This window comes from Pan troglodytes, chromosome 1 (genome assembly GCF_028858775.2).
Source record: "Pan troglodytes isolate AG18354 chromosome 1, NHGRI_mPanTro3-v2.0_pri, whole genome shotgun sequence".
In the NCBI taxonomy this organism is placed as follows: Eukaryota; Metazoa; Chordata; class Mammalia; order Primates; family Hominidae; genus Pan; species Pan troglodytes.
This window is the reverse complement of record NC_072398.2, coordinates 160,121,252-160,139,551: the sequence shown is the minus strand read 5'-3', so window position 1 is coordinate 160,139,551 and position 18,300 is coordinate 160,121,252. Positions and strand designations below refer to the sequence as shown.

At 39.0% G+C, this 18,300-nt stretch overlaps 1 protein-coding gene across 4 annotated transcripts in view; it reads right to left on the bottom strand.

Annotated features, from left to right (window-relative positions):
* Positions 1-18,300, bottom strand: part of PTGER3 (prostaglandin E receptor 3) — a 211,343-nt gene that overhangs the window by 22,072 nt on the left and 170,971 nt on the right. Inside the window, exons 4-5 of one of the 4 annotated variants that reach the window (XM_054667313.2) lie at positions 15,374-15,424; positions 12,472-13,179 (exon numbers count right to left, since the gene is read on the bottom strand). The exons of the other annotated variants lie outside the window; for them this stretch is intronic. Coding sequence (XP_054523288.1) covers positions 13,045-13,179; positions 15,374-15,424 — 186 coding nt within the window. The 3' untranslated portion in view covers positions 12,472-13,044. Of the gene's footprint in view, positions 1-12,471; positions 13,180-15,373; positions 15,425-18,300 lie in introns of those variants that run through there. 4 annotated transcript variants of the gene reach the window in all.

The following is an 18,300-nucleotide window of genomic DNA, read 5'->3' as shown; positions in this document are numbered from 1 at the left end:
CTTCTGAGATGTTGAAACTCTTCTAACATCTTCTTGTCACCTAGTTCCAAAGCTGCTTCCACATTTTTGGGTATCTATCTTTATAGCAATGCCTCACTTCTAAATATCAATTTTCTGTATTAGGCCATTGTTGCATTACTCTAAAGAAATACCTGAGACTGGGTAATTTATTTTAAAAAAAGGTTCAGTTGGTCCATGGTTCTGCAGGTCACACAAGCATGGTTCTGGCATCTGTTTGGCTTTTGGGGAGGCCTCAGGGAGCTTTTACTCATGGTGGAAGACGAAGTGGGAGAAGCACTTCACATAACAAAAGCAAGAGCAAGAGAGACAGTAGGGGGTGGGTAGGTGCCACACTTTACAGCAACCAGATCTCATGAGAACTTGCTCACCATCATGAGGACAGCACCAAGCCATGATGGATCTGCCTGGATGAACCAAATACCTCCCATCAGGCCCCATCTCCAACATTGGAGATTACAATTCAACATCAGATTTGAGCAGGGACAAATATCCAAACTATATAAATGGAGAAGCCTCTGCCAGAGTTTTGAGATAGGGCTGACAGCAGAGACTATGTCCATGTCGGTATTCCTGGTATTGAGTTCATAACAAATGCTCAAGAAATGCTTGTTGAATTGTTAAGTCATGATTTTTTCACCATGGGCCCCTTGGTGAGAGAATTGAAACCAATGATTAGTCCCAAATCATTTGAGAAGGGTAGAGGAAAGCAAAAATGAGGAGAGCCTGAAGTCACACTAAGAATTTTAATGTGAATGCAAACCTTATTACCTAATGAGCTAGAGGCATACATTAGATGCAGAAATATCAACCTTCCTCTATCCTGAGCTGGACTTGCAATTTTTTTTTAATCTTAGGGCTTTTATAACTTGAAATGGGTACAACTACTAAATCCATGTCTAGGGTCATTCAATTTTCAAGGTGCTATTTTAGCTTACCAAAAGTTAAAGTATGCTCTCCCCTCCCACATTCCATTTGAGAAGTCTATCTGTCAGATTAAGATACTTTCATCAAGGTCACTAGACTGCTTGTCAAAAGTCTTTTAACGTCAGTCACTCCAAGAATTATAAATAGCTTTGGCCTCAAACACGATTGTGTTGAGGGAAGGGAGGGAAGAAAAGGAGAAGAAATGTGACAGTTGACTTTTTAAAAGCCACTGACATATTAAAGCTTTGAATTGCTTTTAAAATTTTTCTTTCCCATGAGTTTGAGGTTTATTGGACACGTTGATCTGAATGGGCACGGGCCTCTGCTGAGAAAGTTGTGGGAGATGGTCGGTGTTTTTCTTGGTTTGTATGTTCATATTGTCCTTCCTGAAATGGTTAGGGGTATTTCTCTTGAAGAACTATTAATAGTCTACATTTTTAAATCTTGTAAACAGTTGTGCATAACTGATGGTGTTTCCCTCTGTAATAGTTACGTATAAGCTTTGCGTCAAAATTTTGCTTGACTTCTTACTAGAGTGAGACATTTTTCAAACTGAATAAAAATAATGACCATTACTGAACACTGACTATGTTCCAGGTACTGGACTAAGCACTGAGCATACAGCTATTGCTCGCAACTTATAATAACAAATGAATAAAACTCTACCTTTGGTCTCCATTTACAGATGACAGAAGTAAGACTTGGAGAAATTAAGTAAGATGACCAAAAGTTAAGTCAGACCTCATTCTATTTGACGCCAAGGTTTGTGTAGCATATATGACATCTAGACCACAAACTCCAATGTATATGAAATAGCTCATTTTTTATAAAATTAAGAAAAATTGTTCTCATAGTCTATTTTGCTAGAGTGGTAGAGAATTCAGTTGAAGTCACTACTGGGACTTGCCACACCATAGAGTTGTGCTGAATTCCTAAAGTTAGTTATAGGGAGTGCCACATCATCTGAGATGTAGTCATTGGTCCTTTGTCCACTGGGTACCATTAAGAATCTCTCTGTTCCAGACTGTGTGATCCTTTCCACTAACACATAACACCTCCCTGGGGTGGTATTTTGCTACTGAGAAATGCCTGGGCCCTTGACTTTGACCCTCTTTTTGGTTCAGGAGGCATAGCTCCCTCTTCCCAAGCTTCTGAAAGTATTCTCTCTATCCTGCATCCTCAGGATAATAGTAGCATAGCCTTTTCAAGAAGTTCTAATATGACAAAAAAAAAATCTCTTTTAAGTGTCTTTTGGTTTTCCACCCTGTAAAAATCCTAGAGGCAGAGCAGTTCTAAAATTCCAGTTGTGAGGTAGGAAAATATAGGAATAATAAATAAGCTAATATTCCACAAATTATTCTGCTATGTGCCTTCTTTCTTTAGGTTTACCAGGTATAGTTTGGTCTGAATAGGTGTGGTACATTGATGGAACATAATGAGCTGTGATTACTGTGTCTTTTCTTTGCAAATCTATTTTCTAGCACCCACTGCCAGAAATGGTTGTATTTCTTAGAAACCATGGTTTATTTTTATTTCGTGGGCACGGTGAGTCATATAATAGACTACATTTCCCTTTCTGCAGGTTTTTTGGAGACATTTTGATCAGATATGTGTCTGTGTACTCTGACATTCTTACAACGTATTTTCTAGACTAAATTGTATAAAATTTAGAGAGATTTGTTTTGTTTATTTTATTTTAATTTTCATAGGTTTTTTGGGGGAACAGGTGGTGTTTGGTTACATGAGTAAGTTCTTTAGTGGCGATTTGTGAGGTGCTTTTTTTTTTTTTTGAGACGGAGTCTTGCCCTGTCACCCAGGCTGGAGTGCAATGGCACTATCTCGGCTCACTGCAACCTCTGCCTCCCGAGTTCAAGAGATTCTCCTGCCTCAGCCTCCTGAGTAGCTGGGATTACAGGCACACACCACCACGCCTGGCTAATTTTTTGTATCTTTAGCAGAGACTGGGTTTCACCATGTTGGCCAGGCGGGGGTTTTGGTGCTTTTAAAATACTATGTATTATTATATATGTTAGGACCTGGGAGGGAAGATACGTAATGAAAGTGGTCTCTTGTTTGGTCTCTTCTTAAAATTTTAACCTTTCTGTTTTGAAAACATCTAGCTTCCAGATTTTTATGTTTCATAAAGAAATATAGCATTATTACTAATAATAGTACTTGTTTTAGACCTGATGTTACAAATACCAAAAAACAAACAGACAGACAAACAAACAAACAAAACTTTGTGTCTCTTTAAGTATTTATTTTTCTTCAATGGAATTTGGGGAAGAAGGTTGCAGGTCAGACCAAGGAAGTGGAGTTGGGGCCAAACTGCAGCAAGCAGAGCTCAGTGCAGAACTGCATGTACTCACACTTCCTCAGCCCCTAGGCAGCACGGCAGACCTGAGCTTCCCCACCCTTCAGGACCGGAGAGAATTGAATTTATTTCTACTTAAGTTCCAGTAGGTTGCCATGCTGTCTGTGGGCACTCGATAAATATTGACTCAATTGCGTGTTGCCATGGGTTATCTTCCTTTCTCTCTTTTCCCTCCCCAGCTCCTCTGGCTGGTTCCTTGGGTTTTAAAAGTTATATACATTTTTTCAGTGTTTCATTTGTTTTTATGTCATTGGTTTTCAGTGTTAGGCCTCTCTGTGTTCTAAATATTACTTCTTTGTGTTTGTTTTCTCTGTCTGGTTCTTGCCTCACAACTTGTCTCTGAATCTGCCCTTCTTTGTTTTCTTTCTTTGAGACTCTGTTTCTATATTCCTCCTTTCTATCTCTTTATGTCTCTCCCTCTGTCTCTGTCTCTCTCTCTGAAACTTCCCCATACCCCTTTCTATACTTCTGTTTGTTCCCTTCCAGAACTGTCATCAAATCATTGCATTTTCCCAGGAGAAATTGAACACACTAACAGATTTGTATAAGTGTTCAGAATAATTCATTTTATGTTTTTTTTTTAATTTGAAACAGCAGTTTCAGTCCCTAAATATAGGAACTTGGGAAAAGTAGATCAGTGTCTATGTTGACCATAATACATTCTAAATCATACAGAGTGATTGAATCAGCTCTCCTTTGGGTTTTCTATTTGCCTTCTGCCCAGACAGGATTGCATTCCTCTGCGCATTCTGACACAAATGCAGTGACATTTCACCAGGCAACTATTAGCCTAGAGGGAATACTCAGCTTCTCCCTTCCCCTAGTATTTTAAACCTCATTCCAATAATTTGGTCTAAGATGTTGGCACAGAAATACTGGTTGCAAAAAGTCCTTGGAGACTGATGCTGACTTTCTGCCTTCTATGTCTCAATTTTAAGGGCAAAAATGAGACATGGGTTTGCAATTGCTTTCCTTCAGCCACTTTCTGGTTAAGATCTGAAGGGTGTGATCAACCTCCATGGGGTTTGACAGGTTACTCTCCTGCTGTTGACATTAAAATTAATTCTCTAAACATAATTTGTGCCTAGAAATGTAACAAACTAATCAGTACTTAAGCAAGTATATGGAGGATTGAACTTTTAAAGTGGCATGGACAGACTGTAAAAAAGGCCTGTGTCCTTGTTTTAGGAGAAGAATACAATTTCTTTTTTCTTCTTCTTTTTATTTTTTAAATTTATTTTAGGTTTAGAGGTACATGTGTAGGTTTGTTATACAGGTAAATTGCACATCACAGAGGTTTGGTGTACAGATTATTTCATCATCCAGATAATCAACAGAGTACCTGATAAGGAATTTTTCAAATCTCTCCTTCCTCCCATCCTCCAGCCTCAAGTAGGACACAGTGCCTGCTGTTCCTTGCTTTATGGTCATGTGTACTTAGTGTTTAGCTCCCACTTATAAGTTAGGATGTGGCATTTGGGTTTCTTTTTCTGCATTAGTTTGCTTAGGATTATGGCTTCCAGCTTTATCCATATTGCTGTAAAGGACATGATCTAGTTCTTTTTATGGCTGTGTAATATGTTGTATATCCATCCATGGGCATTTAGGTTGATTCCATGTCTTTGCTACTGTATATAGTGCTGCAATAGACATATGCACCCATGAGTCTTTATGGTAGAATGATTTATATTCCTTTGGGCACATACTCAATAATGGGATTGCTGGGTTGATTGATAATTCTGTTTTAAGTTCTTTGGGGAATCACTGCAGTGCTTTCCACAATGGCTGAACTAATTTACATTCCCGCCAGCAGTGTATAAACGTTTCCTTTTCTCCACAACCTTGCCAGCACCTGTTGTTTTTTGACATTTTAGTAAGAGCCATTCTGACTGGTATAGATGGTATTTCATTGTGGTCTTGATTTGCCTTTCTCTGCTGGTTAGTGATGTTGAACATTTTATAATATGCTTGTTGGCCATGTGTATGTCTTCTTTTGGACACAGTCTGTTCACGTCCGTGCCTACTTTTTAATGGGGTTGTTTTTTTTTTTTTTGCTTATTAATGTGTTTAAGTTCCCTGTAGATTCTGGATATTAGACCTTTGTTAGATGTGTAGTTTGCAAACATTTTCTCCCATTCTCTAGGTTGTCTGTTTAGTCAATTGATAGTTTCTTTTGCTGTGAGAAACTATCAATTGAATAAACAGATAAACTAGAGAATGGGAGAAAATATTTGTCCAGTTTTGTTTTTGTTGCAATTGTTTTTGGTGTCTTCATAAACTATCTGCCAGAGCCTATGTCCAGAATGATGTTTCCTAGGTTATCTTCCAGGGTTTTCATGTTGTGGGTTTTACATTTAAGCCTTTAATCCATCTTGAGTTGATTTTTGTGTATGGTATAAAGAAGGGGTCCACATTCAATCATCTGCATATGGCCAGCAAGTTATCCCAGCACCATTTATTGAATAGGGAGTCCTTTCCCCATTACTTGTTTTTGTCAACTTTGTCAAAAACAAGATGCCTGTAGGTCTGTGGCTTTACTTCCGGGCTTTCTATTCTGTTCTATTGGTCTATGTGTCTGTTTTTGTATCAGCACCCTGCCCTTTTGATTACTGTAGCCTTGTAGTATAGTTTGAAGTCAGGTAATGTGATGCCTCCAGCTTTGTACTTTTTGCTTAGAATGGCCTTGGCCATTCGAGCTCTTTTTTGGCTCCATATGAATTTTGAAACAATTTTTTCCAATTCTGTGAAGAATTTCATTGGTAGTTTGATAGAAATTGCATTGAAACTGTAAATTGCTTTGGGAAGTGTGGTCATTTTAACAATATTGATTCTCCCTATCCACAAGCATGGAATGTTTTTACATTTGTTTGTGTCTTCTCTGATTTCTTTGAGCAGTGTTTTGTAATTCTCATTACGGAGATTTTTCACTCCCTGGTTAGCTGTATTCCTAGATATTTTATTCTTTTTGTGGTGTTGTGAATGGGATTGCATTCTTGATTTGGCTCTCAGCTTGGACATTGTTGGTGTATAGAAATGCTACTGATTTCTGTACATTGACTTTGTATCCTGAAACTTTGCTGAAGTTTTTTATCAGATCTAAGAGCTCTTGGGAAGAGACTATGGGTTTTTTCAGGTATAGAATCATATCGTCTACAAACTGATATAGTTTGACTTCTTCTCTTCCTATTTGGATGCCTTGTATTTCTTTATCTTGCCTGACTGCTCTGTCTAGGACTTCCAGTACTATCTTAAATAGGGGTGGTGAGAGTAGATATCTTTGTCTTGTTCCGGTTCTCAAGGGAAATGCTTCCAGCTTTTGCCCCTTGAATATGGTGTTGGCTATGCGTTTGTCATAGATGGCTTTTATTTTGAAATATGTTCCTCCAATGCCAAGTTTGTTGAGGGTTTTTAGCATGAAGGGATGCTGACTTTTATTGGAGAGCTTTTTTGTACCTATTAAGATGATCATGTTATTTTTGGTTTTAGCTCTGTTTATGTGGTAAATCACGTTTTAATTTGTGTATGTTTAACTAACCTTGCATCCCAGGGATAAAGCCTACTACATCATAGTGGATTAGGTTTTGTTGTGCTGCTGGATTTGGTTTGCTAGTATTTCATTGAAGATTTTTTATCTATGTTCATCAAGGACACTGGCCTGAAGTTTTCTTTTTTTGTTGTGTGTCTGCCAGGTTTTGGTATTAGGATCATGTTGGCCTCATAGAATGAGTTAGGGAGGAGTCCCTCCCCCTCAGTTTTTTGGAATAGTTCAATAGAATTGGTACCAGTTCTTCATTACAAACCTATGGATGTCATAGGTTTGTAAGTCTGGTAGAATTCGGCTGTGAATCCGTCTGGTTCTGGGCTTCTTCTGGTTGGTAGGCTTTTTATTACTGATTCAATTTCCAAACATGTTATTGGTCTGTTCAGGGATTCAGTTTCTTCCTAGTTCAATCTTGGGAGGTTATATATTTCCAGGAATTCATCCATTTCTTCTAGATTTTCTAGTTTGTATGCATAGAGGTGTTCATAATAATCTTTGAGGTGTTTTTGTGTTTCTGTGGGATCAGTGGTAAAGTACCCCTGGTCATTTCTGATTGTGTTTATTTGAATCTTCTTTCCTTTTTTCTTTATTAGTCTAGCTCATGGTCTGTCTTAATAATTTTTTCAAAAGACCAACTCCTGCAGTCATTGATCTTTTGTGTATTTTATTTTGCATCTCAATTTCCTTTCATTTTGCTCTAATTTTGGTTATTTCTTGTCCTTTGCTGGCTTTGGGGTTGGTTTGCTCTTGTTTCTCTAGTTTCTCTAATTGTGATGGTAGTTATTAATATGAGATCTTTCTAACATTTTTATATGAGCGTTTAATGCCATAAACTTCCCCCTTAACACTTCCTTAGCTATGTCCCAGAGATTCTGGTATATTGTATCTTTGTTCTTATTACTTTCAAAGAATTTCTTCATCTCTGCCTTCCTTTCATTATTTACACAAAAGTCATTCAGAAGCAGGTTGTTTAATTTCCATACAATTGTATTGTTTTGAGTGATTTTCTTAGTATTGATTTCTATTTTTATTGTGCTGTAGTCCGTGAATGTAGTTGGTATGATTTCTGTTTGTTTTTTGGTTTGCTGAGAATTGCTTTATGTCCTATTGAGTGGTTGATTTTAGAGTATGTGCTATGTGCAGATAGGAAAAAGGTATATTCTGTTTTGGGGTATAGTGTTCTGTAGACGTCTGTTCAGTCCATTTGGTCAAATGTTGTGTCCACATCTTGAATATCTTTGTTAGTATTTTTGCCTCAATGATATGGTTAATATGGTCATGGAGTGTTAAAATCTCCTAGTATTGTTGTGTGGTTATCTAAATCTCTTCATAGGTCTGTAAGTACTTGCTTTATGAATTTGGGTGCACCTGTGTTGGGTGGATATGTATGTAGGATAGTAAGATCTTCTTGTTGGATTGAACTCTTTGTAATTATGTAATGCCCTTCTGTCCTTCTTTTTGTTTTTTGTTTGTTTTGTTTTGTTTTGTTTTGTTTTGAGACAGAGTCTCACTCTGTCACCCAGGCTGGAGTGCAGTGGCATGGTCTCAGCTCACTGCAACCTCTGCCTCCCAGGTTCAAGCTATTCTTGTGCCTCAGCTTCCTGAGTAGCTGGGATTACAAGTGTGAGCCACAGCATCTGGCTAATTTTTGTATTTTTAGTAGAGATGGAGTTTTACCATGTTGGCCAGGCTGATGTCGAACTCCCAAACTCTAATGATCATCCCACCTTGGCCTCCTAAAGTGCTGGGATTATAGGGGTGAGCCACCACATCTAGCCTCCCTCTTTCTTTTTTGATCATTATTGGTTTAGTGTCTATTTTGTCTGAAATTAAAATAGTTACCCCTGCTATTTTCTGTTTTCCATTTGCTTGGTAAATTTTTCTCTGTTCCTTTACTTTGAATCTATGGGTGTCATTGTCTGTGAGATGGATCTCTTGAAGACAGCATACAGTTGGATCTTGCTTTCTTCTTCACCTTGTCACTCTGTGCCTTTTAATTGAGGTATTTATTCTGTTTGCATTTAAGGTTGATATTGATATGTGTGGCCAGGTGCAGTAGCTCACGCTTGCAATCCCAGCACTTTGGGAGGCCGAGTGGGTGGATCATGAGGTCAAGAGATTGAGACCATCCTGGCCAACATGGTGGAACCTTGTCTCTACTAAAAATATAAAAATTAGCTGGGCGTGGTGGTGCGTACCTGCAGTCCCAGCTACTTGGGAGGCTGAGGCAGGAGAATACTTGAACCTGGGAGGCAGAAGTTGAAGTGAGCCAAGATTGTACCACTGCACTTCAGCCTGGTGACAGTGAAATTCCCTCTCAAAAAAAAAAAAATTGATATGTGTAGGTTTTATCCTGTAATCATATTGTTAGCTGGTTATTATGCAGACTTGATTGTGTGGTTGCTTTATAGTGTCAACGACCTATATGCTCAAGTGTGCTTTTGTGGTGGCTGGTAACAGTCTTTCCTTTCCATATTTAGCACTCCCTTAATGACTGTGCAAGGCAGTAACAAATTCCCTTAGCATTTGCTTGTCTGAAAATGATATTATTTCTCCTTTGCTTATGAAACTAGTTTGGCTGGATATGAAATTCTTGGTTGGAATTTCTTTTTTCTTTTTTTTTTTTTAAGAATGCTGAGGCTGGGCGAGGCAGCTCAGGCCTGTAACCCTAGCACTTTAGGAGGCCGAGGTGGGTGAATCACCTGAGGTCAGGAGTTCGAGACCAGCCTGGCCAACATGGTGAAACCCCATCTCTACTAAAAATAAAAAAATTAGCCAGGCATGATGGCGGGCACCTGTAATCCCAGCTATTCAGGAGGCTGATGCAGGAGAATCTTTTGAACCCAGGAGGCGGAGGTTGCAGTGAGCTGAGATTGTGCCACTTCACTCCAGCCTGAGTGAAAAAGCAAGACTCTGTCAAAAAAAAGAAAAAAAAAAAAAAAGAATGGTGAATATAGGCCCCTAAGTGTCTTCTGGCTTGTAGAGTTTCTGCTGAAAGTTCCACAGTTAGCTTGATAGGGTTCCCTTTGTAGGTGACCTCCCCCTTCTCTCTAGCTGCCTTTAACATTTTTTCCTGCATTTCAACGTTGGAGAATCTGACGACTATGTGTCTTAGGGATGGTTGTCTTATATAGTGTCTTGTAGGGGTTCTCTGCATTTCCTGGATTTAAATGTTGGCCTCTCTAGTGAGATTGGGAAAATTTTTACGGATGATAACCTCAAATATGTTTTCCAAGTTGCTTGCTTTCTCTCCCTTTCCTTGGGATGCCAATGAATTATAGATTTGGTCTCTTGGTCTCTTTACATAATCCCATATTTCTCAGAGGTTTTATCCATTCTTTATTGTTTTTGCTTTATTTTTGTCTGACGGAGTTATTTCAGAGAAGCAATCTCTCAAGCTCTGAGATTCTTTCCTCAGCTTGGTTGATGCAGCTGTTAATACTGGTTGTATTATGAAATTCTTAAAGTGAGTTTTTCAACTCTGTTAGTTCAGTTTGATTCTTTCTTAAAATGGCCATTTTATCTTTCATCTCCTGTATTGTTTTATTATATTCTTTAGATTCCATGGATTAGGATTCAACTTTATCCTGAATATCAATGATCTTCATTTCTATCCGTATTCTGAATGCTAGTTCTGACATTTTGGTCATTGCAGCCTGGTTAACAACCTTTGCTGGGGAACTAGTGTGGTCATTTGGAGGTAAGAAGACATTTTTGCCTTTTTTGTTGTTGTTGTTGTTGTTGTTGCCAGAGTTCCTGCACTGTTTTTGTCTCATCAATGTGGGCTGATGTTTCTTCAGCCTTTGAAGTTGCAGTCCTTTGGATAGGCTTTTTGCTTTTATCTTTTTTGGTGCCCTTGAGGGTTTGATTGTGATTCTCAGTGGGATTAGACAACTGGCTTCAATTATAGTCTGCTCCTGGGTCTTGGAGGAGACCCCTCCAATTACTGTCTCCATGACTGTGTTTCTTTTGTTGGGTGTTCTGGTCCACAGGACTTCCTTAGGCAGAGGTTGCCCTTAGCAGACAAGCCATTTCCTTGCTGGGTTGGCCCTAATATGTTGTTTGAGTGCTTCTCAGGGAAACATAAGGTTGTACCTGTCTACAGAGTTTAGGCAAAAGCAGAACCACTGAGCTGGAAGCTCTAGCAGATGTGGCCCATCTTGCTATGAGAGGCAGGGGTAGGTGGAATTGCCCACCCTGCCATCTGGGTGTTTCCAGGGCAACAGGAAGCTGCACCTCCAACAAATTTAGACAGAGGTGGAACCTGTGAATTGGAAACTCTGGCAAGCATTACCCACTTGGCTTCCAGTGGTAGGGGTTGGTAGGGTCACCCTTCTTGCCATCTCAGTGTTTCTCAGGAAAAAGGCAGGCTTTACCTGCTAGCTGAGTTCAGGCAGAAGAGGGTTTTCTGGGCTTGAAGATCTAGCAGGCATTGTCCCCTTTGGCTACCATTGGCATGGGTGTGTGGTGTCACCCACCCTACCATCTGGGTATTTCTCAGGACAACAGAATGCTGCACCCTTGGCTGAGTTTATGTAGAAGTGGGACTGTTCGGCTGGAAGCTCTAACAGGCATTGTCCACCTGGTTATCAGTGGTGGGGATGGGTGAGATCACTTGTTCTGCCATCTGGGTGCTTCCTGGGACAGCAGGAGGCTATGGCTGCTGGCCAAGTTCAGGCAGAAGCAGCACCACTGGGCTGGAAGCTGGTAATGAGCCCTGTCCAATGAGATGAGGATAGATCAATCTTATTTCTCCCAGACACTGCAAATGTGGCCTCTATTGGAGCTATGGTGACAGTGCTGGTCTGCTTTGGGGCCAAAGGCTTGCAGAGGCCCTCTTGGACTCAAAAGTTGCCTCCACAAAATGACCAGGTGGCTCTCTACCTCAGTTTATTATCACAGATGGGAGCGTGGGGGGCCAGAGGGATTTTTCCATTCCCAGTCTTGCATTGGTCCCTGTGGAGAGTGCGAATCTTCTAGGGGGCTCTCACTCACTCACCCTTTACCATGTGGGAGAGGTTCTCCTGGTTTCACACTAAGCCAAGATAGGCTGGTGTCCAGCTTTGCTTCTCTCTGCTCTGTGTCCCCTGCTGCCTTGATGGATCCCAATGTGGTTTCTCAGATGTTTGGCCTGCAGGGTCAGTGTTCACTAGCCCTTTTGTTTCCTCTCTGAGAGCAGCACACATGAGCTGCTTCTAGTCTATCATCTCGGACCCTCTAATCTCTTTTTCTTTGAGCTGACATTATTGAGGGCCTTACATGTTCCAACCACTTTATGCAAAATATCTCAATCCTTACAGCAACCCTAAAAGTTAATATGACGATACCCATTTTGTAGATGAGGAAACTGAAGCTAAGAGAAGTTAAGTAACTTGACAGAGGTCATACAAAATAGCACAGTTGAAACTTGTTGAACATGAGTATTTTTATGTTCCTGAGGGCAGTTTTTATGCCTAGAAAAAAACCTATTTTACGTAATTTTGGTACAAAATTAGTATTCAATTTATTTAAACTCTTGTTCTTCTTAAGCTTTTATGTTAGTTTATAAATCTTATTAACACATTCATAAACATAGCAAATTTTATAATTACTTTGAAGGAAGATTTCACAACTTAATTAAATTCCTTAAATATTTAAGCACATTTATTAATGTAACATATTTCTATTTTCTTTTTAAGTATACCAATTAGGCGACTTAAGAAACTTCCCAAGAACTTAAGTCACTCTTATAAGCCTAATAAATTAAATTTATAGGTATGATGAACCTGAAGTTCTCTTAAATGTTACAAGTAAGATTTTAATCTGAAATTACAAGCCTAAAGCAATTACTCACCCATTTTAGCTTGGAATTACAATGTTGACCTGTTATTATAAAACGTCCAATTTTCTTAAATAATTCTAGTAACTAAAATTCTAATAGGCACATATTTCTAAATAAAAACATTTTATAGTTGCGACTTTGACATTTTCATGCTCTATAATACTAAATGTTGCCATCATTAAACGATCAGAACATGGCCAGGCACGTTGGCTCATGCCTGTAATCCCAGCTCTTTGGGAGGCCAAGGTGGGTGGGTTACTTGAGGTCAGGTGTTCAAGACCAGCCTGGCAAACATGGTGAAACCTCATCTCTACTAAAAATGCAAAAATTAGCCAGGCTTGTGGCGCATGCCTGCAATTCCAGCTACTTGGGAGGCTGAGGCAGGAGAATCACTTGAACCCAGGAGGCGAAGATTGCAGTGAGTGGAGGAGGTGAAGGTTGCAGTGAGCGGAAATCACTCCACTGCACTCCAGTCTGGGTGAGAGAGCAAGACTCCATCTCAAAACAAACAAACAAACAAAAAAGGATCAGAACACAATTATATCATCCTCAGTAATTTTACCATCCTAAGTAATTCTGAGACACTTATGTGTAATGCTGTTGTGTGGGACACCCTGATTCTTATTTATCTGTCTCAGTGCGCTCTGAATTAGACAAAATTCTGATAGCCTCCAAGATATCCACCCCCTGGTATACACAAGCTGTATAATCATCTCCCCTTGAGTGTGAGCAGAAGCTGGGAATATCATGGGTAAAAACTCCCATGATTATGTTACATTATATTGCCAAAGGTATTTTCCAGATGCAATTAAGTTTCCTAGTCAATTGATTTTGAGTTAATTAAAAAGGAAAAGTTCCTGGGTGGGTTTGATTTAATCTGGCAAAACCTTAAAAGAGATAAGCAGGAGCAAGAGCAGCAACAGCATCACCACTTTCCTGCTGACCTTAGAAGATGATCTCAAGGCTCAAATGAGACCACAGCCCAGGCTGACACTTTGATTTCAGCCTAGTGAGACCCTGAGCTGAAGACCAAGCTAATGCATACCCAGATTCGTGCACAGAAATTGTGAGATAGTAAAACTGTGTTGCTTTAAATCACTAAATTTATGGTGATTTGTTAGGAAGCAATAGAAAATTAATACACTCTCTAACTGGGGTGGTCTTATCATGTGTGTCCCTTAAATTCAGTGTATACATGTGTAATTCTGTTCACTTACAGAGATTGGAAACCCTATACAGTCTGCTATAGAATTTTGCATCATTTTCTGGCTGAGATATTTAGGTGTCTTTCTATGTAAAGGAACTCCATCACGTTCCTAGATTATTGTAAATAGGAACATGAGGGGAATCCTCTATATTTGTTGTATGCTTCCGTTATTTGGGACACAACTCTTCTAGATATTAAAATCACATCCCATTAAATTCTGCATATTTTTGGCACTTTGTCTAACCATTCCAAGATCATTTTCCTGAAAATGCAAGAGCCAAAATTTGTCTGTTTCTAAAGAATTAGACTCTTTTTACTTCTTTTAGTGACCAGGAATAAGTTTTTGAGTTTTGAAATAATACTGAGATGTTTATTGTTCCACTTCATTCTGAGAGCATTCTAAAACTTCTCTGAGTTGGACTTCTGAGGTTCTCTGTGGTTGCTCTGAAGCAATAGTAGTTATATTCTAACATCATTACTCACTCCATCCATAAAAAGTGTGTTATACTCCATCAAATGGTTTTTAAGTCCATCTGTGCATTTATTCATTAAGCTTTTCTTTTAACAGTACAATGATAATTAACCCATGTATGTACATAACACTCTAAGAAAGATACAAAGAATATAATATACCATTTCTGTTCCATAAGACTTTATGATCTAGTTGGAAACAAGATATAGATGCAAAAAATTTTGCATACAAAACAATATGGGTTAAGTGGTACATATATTATGTAATATGACTGATACAAAATATAAGTGGAGATAGAGATGAGAATAAGTTTAAAAACTTCATGGAACAAGAAGTATTTAAGCTCATTCATTCATTCAGCAAGCATGAATTTAGAAACTTTAATGTGTCAGGCACTGTGCTAGGCTCTGAGGGCCCAAGAATAAGGTGCAGTCACTCCCTTCATCAAGCTCACAGTCTAGCTGAGGAAACAAAAAAAAGGGAAAATAAAAGAATAAAGATATACAATATGATAAATGCTATTACAGTTGTGTACAACATGCAATGCAAACCAAATGGAGAGAGGAATAATGCCAGCAATGAGGATGGGAGGAAGCATATGGCAAAGGAGCTTTCAAAGGGGATATTCTTGCTGAACCTGATAGAAAAAATAATACTGTCCTTTTGTGACCATTTCTTATGCTTCAAGAATGACCCTAAGTACTTTTATACTAATAAACCTCATATGATCCTCACAACAACTTCATGTGATCAGAGATTGCTAAAGACTGCATATTTGTCTCCCCCATACCTACCCACCAAATTCATATGTTGAAACCCTAATCCCCAGTGTGCTGATATTTGGAGATAGAGCTTTGGGAGATAACTGGGTCATGAAGGTGAGACCCACATAATGGGATTAATGCCCTTTTAAGAAGAGACAAGAGAGAGCTTGCTTCCCTTCTCTGTTTTCTCCACCATTTGAGGATACAATGAGAAGACTGACATGTGCAAACCAAAAAGAGGGCACTCACCAGACACCGAATCTGCTGGCACCCTGATCCTGAACTTGCCGGCCTCCAGAACTGTGAGAAACAAATTTCTGTTGTTTAAGCCACCTAGTCTGTGGTATCTTGTTATAGCTTCCCAAACTGACCAAAACAGGGATACAATACCAATGGGGAGTAGTTCCTAAAGAAGAGACTGAAATCATCAGACCACAAACTCATCATCCCTCTGCCTGGGACACTATCTCCCAGATACCACAAGGCTCACTTCCTCATTCATTCAGGTTTCCATCTAAATGTAATCTTATCAGAAAAGCCTTCCTTGATCAATCTGTCAAAAGCACAACCACTTTCCTCTCTCTCTTCTCTTCACTCCCACATCACTCTCTGCATCTTTACTCTGCTTTAGTTTTCATCATGGCAATTATTAGACATTTTCTATCTCCCCTAACTAGAATAAGGGTCTCATGAGGACAGGAATTTTTGTACTGTTCTTTATCTCCAGGGCTAAGCACAGATCCTGGCACACACTGGATGCTCAATAAATATGGTTGAATTCATGAATGAATGAATGAAGTGACTTGCCAAGGTCATACTTTTGGTATATGGCAGAGCTGGTCCTTGGATCAAGGTTTGTTTGACCCCATTGACCCAGTTCTTAAATACTTCTCCTCACTGCTTAGAAGGAAGAATAAGTTAACATTAGAGACAGAATAAGTTGCAACATAGGGGATGTGAGAAGGAGGGTCCTGAAGATGAAACCAGGGAAATAGTTTGGGATCAATAATGAAACATCTAGAAGTCTTGGAAGAGAAGTCTATAATTTTTCCTTTGGGCATGAAGAAAAAGCTTACTGAGTGGGGTTACGAGCCCCTCAAAGTACTAATGGTGAGGGCTTGAGAACAGCTGAGAGGGGAAAGGACATTTATATGGACTCTAATAACACTTTGGATCTTATTGCATTTCCATTGAAATTCTACAGAATACTGCTATCTCAAGGGGACTAAGTGGATAATTTAGTAAATATATTCCTTCCTGGCACTTTTCATGCATGACTTGGTATAGTCTGTTAAAGGCTTTAGCTTTAGGTTATGGTCTGCTTTGATCTCCAAGCTCTTCTGCTGATTTTCTGCATGTTGCCGGTTATGCTTATTACAGTTCTTTCTCTTCTTTCAACCCAAATGTGTGTAATTTGTCCTGTTGGTAACATTCCTGCCTCCCCCATTTTTGATGGAATGAGGAAGGCTCAGCTTTCTAAATCTATAGTTTTTGATATTTTTTAATGGCATGGGAAATAACTGAAATCTGCTTCCTTTTAGTGCAATTCTAGGTACTAATATGATAGATTTGTTTATTGCTCCTATATATACTTATTTTTCAACAAAGTCTCTAAATAATTTTTCTCTGTATATAAATTTCAAATTCTTGCTATCTTCTCTGTGGTGCATTAGAGAATATAAAGCAGATTTTAAAAATCTGTTTTGCTTGTGAGCTGGCTGATTTATATTAGCTGTTATGTTCTAGCTGGGTGGTTATGCTGTTTCATAATATTCCAAAACTCATATTAAGACCCAAATTGCAGACCACTATGTAAACAAGAGCAAAGAGTAGAAACATATTTTCTTTCTTCCATTACGTTTGGATATAAGATTCTATTTAGATCTTTCTGAGTAACTCAAAATAGGTATGGGTAAAGGCAGCTTCATATGTGTTTGTTCCTGACCGGAAAGCAATGAAGCAATAACACTGTTTCTGTCTTTCATTTTGGTGTTAAAGCATGCAAAGCTGTGGGAGTTGACTATTCGAAAATCACCATAAGAGTACCATGTACACTAGCAAGCTTTCTCCTGGCTTTTCTCCAAGCTGAGTTTCCAGGAGCAGAGAACAGACCCAAAAAACCCTCTTAGCAGACGTAGCAGTCATGGTTGTGTTGCAATAGGCACCTCACAATTGTGAAGGGGCATCAAAGTGATGGCCTTTTATGAATTCGGGCAGATCCAACGACTCTGAAAAACCACGATTTAAAAGGATAAATAATAGGCTTCTGGAGACAATTAAAGAGAGGGTTAGGGAAGTTCAGGAGCATCAAAATGTATCTATGTAGATCCTATTTTTTTCAGCCTCCCAGGTATTTTAAAAATTGCATATATTTAAGTTATACAACATGATGTTTTGATACACATTTGCATAGTAAAATAATTACTACATTCAAGCAAATTAATGTATCTATCATTTCACATAGTTACCTTTGCGTGTGTGTGTTTGTTAAGAGCCCATAAAATCTGTCTTAGCAAATTTCCAGTACACAATATCATTAACCATAGTCCCCATGCTATAATTTAGATCTCTAGACTTATTTATCCTACATAACAGCAACTATGTTTCCTTTAACCTACTTTCTCCCTGTTCTCTCTCCCATCTCAGCCTTTTAAATTCATCCGAGATGTGAAAAAAAGCACAATCTGTGCTAAGGAACTAGGCTTTGGTTTGTGAATTTGGGGATTTTTTTTTTCTGATGGAAAAGACTGTGGGGCATAAGATGTAGTTGTGCTGTTGTTTAGCCATAGATTTGTGCAAATTAGAAAAAGATGCCGTTTCTTTGGGATTCGCCTTCCCTCTCCTCTGCCTGGCACCCTCGTGGTATGAATAATGTGCATAACAATTTGCAGCAGCCCTGAGATAGGGTGGGCCATAGTGCACAGCAGGAGTGTAGTAGGTTTTTTAGAAAAGAAAGCACGTAAGAGCAGCTGAATTTATGTGGTGTTAAATATTTCCTCCCTTTTCATGCCCCATTGGCTTAGATTTACCTACTATGCCTAGATATATGCTAACTCGCTCTTTAGCGACAGGCAAATTAACCCCTCAAATCTAAATCAGCACCAGTACCTCAATCGGATTTCCACTTAAGGTTGTGCTCTGTTGGGAGGCCGAGGTGGGTGGATCACGAGTTCAGG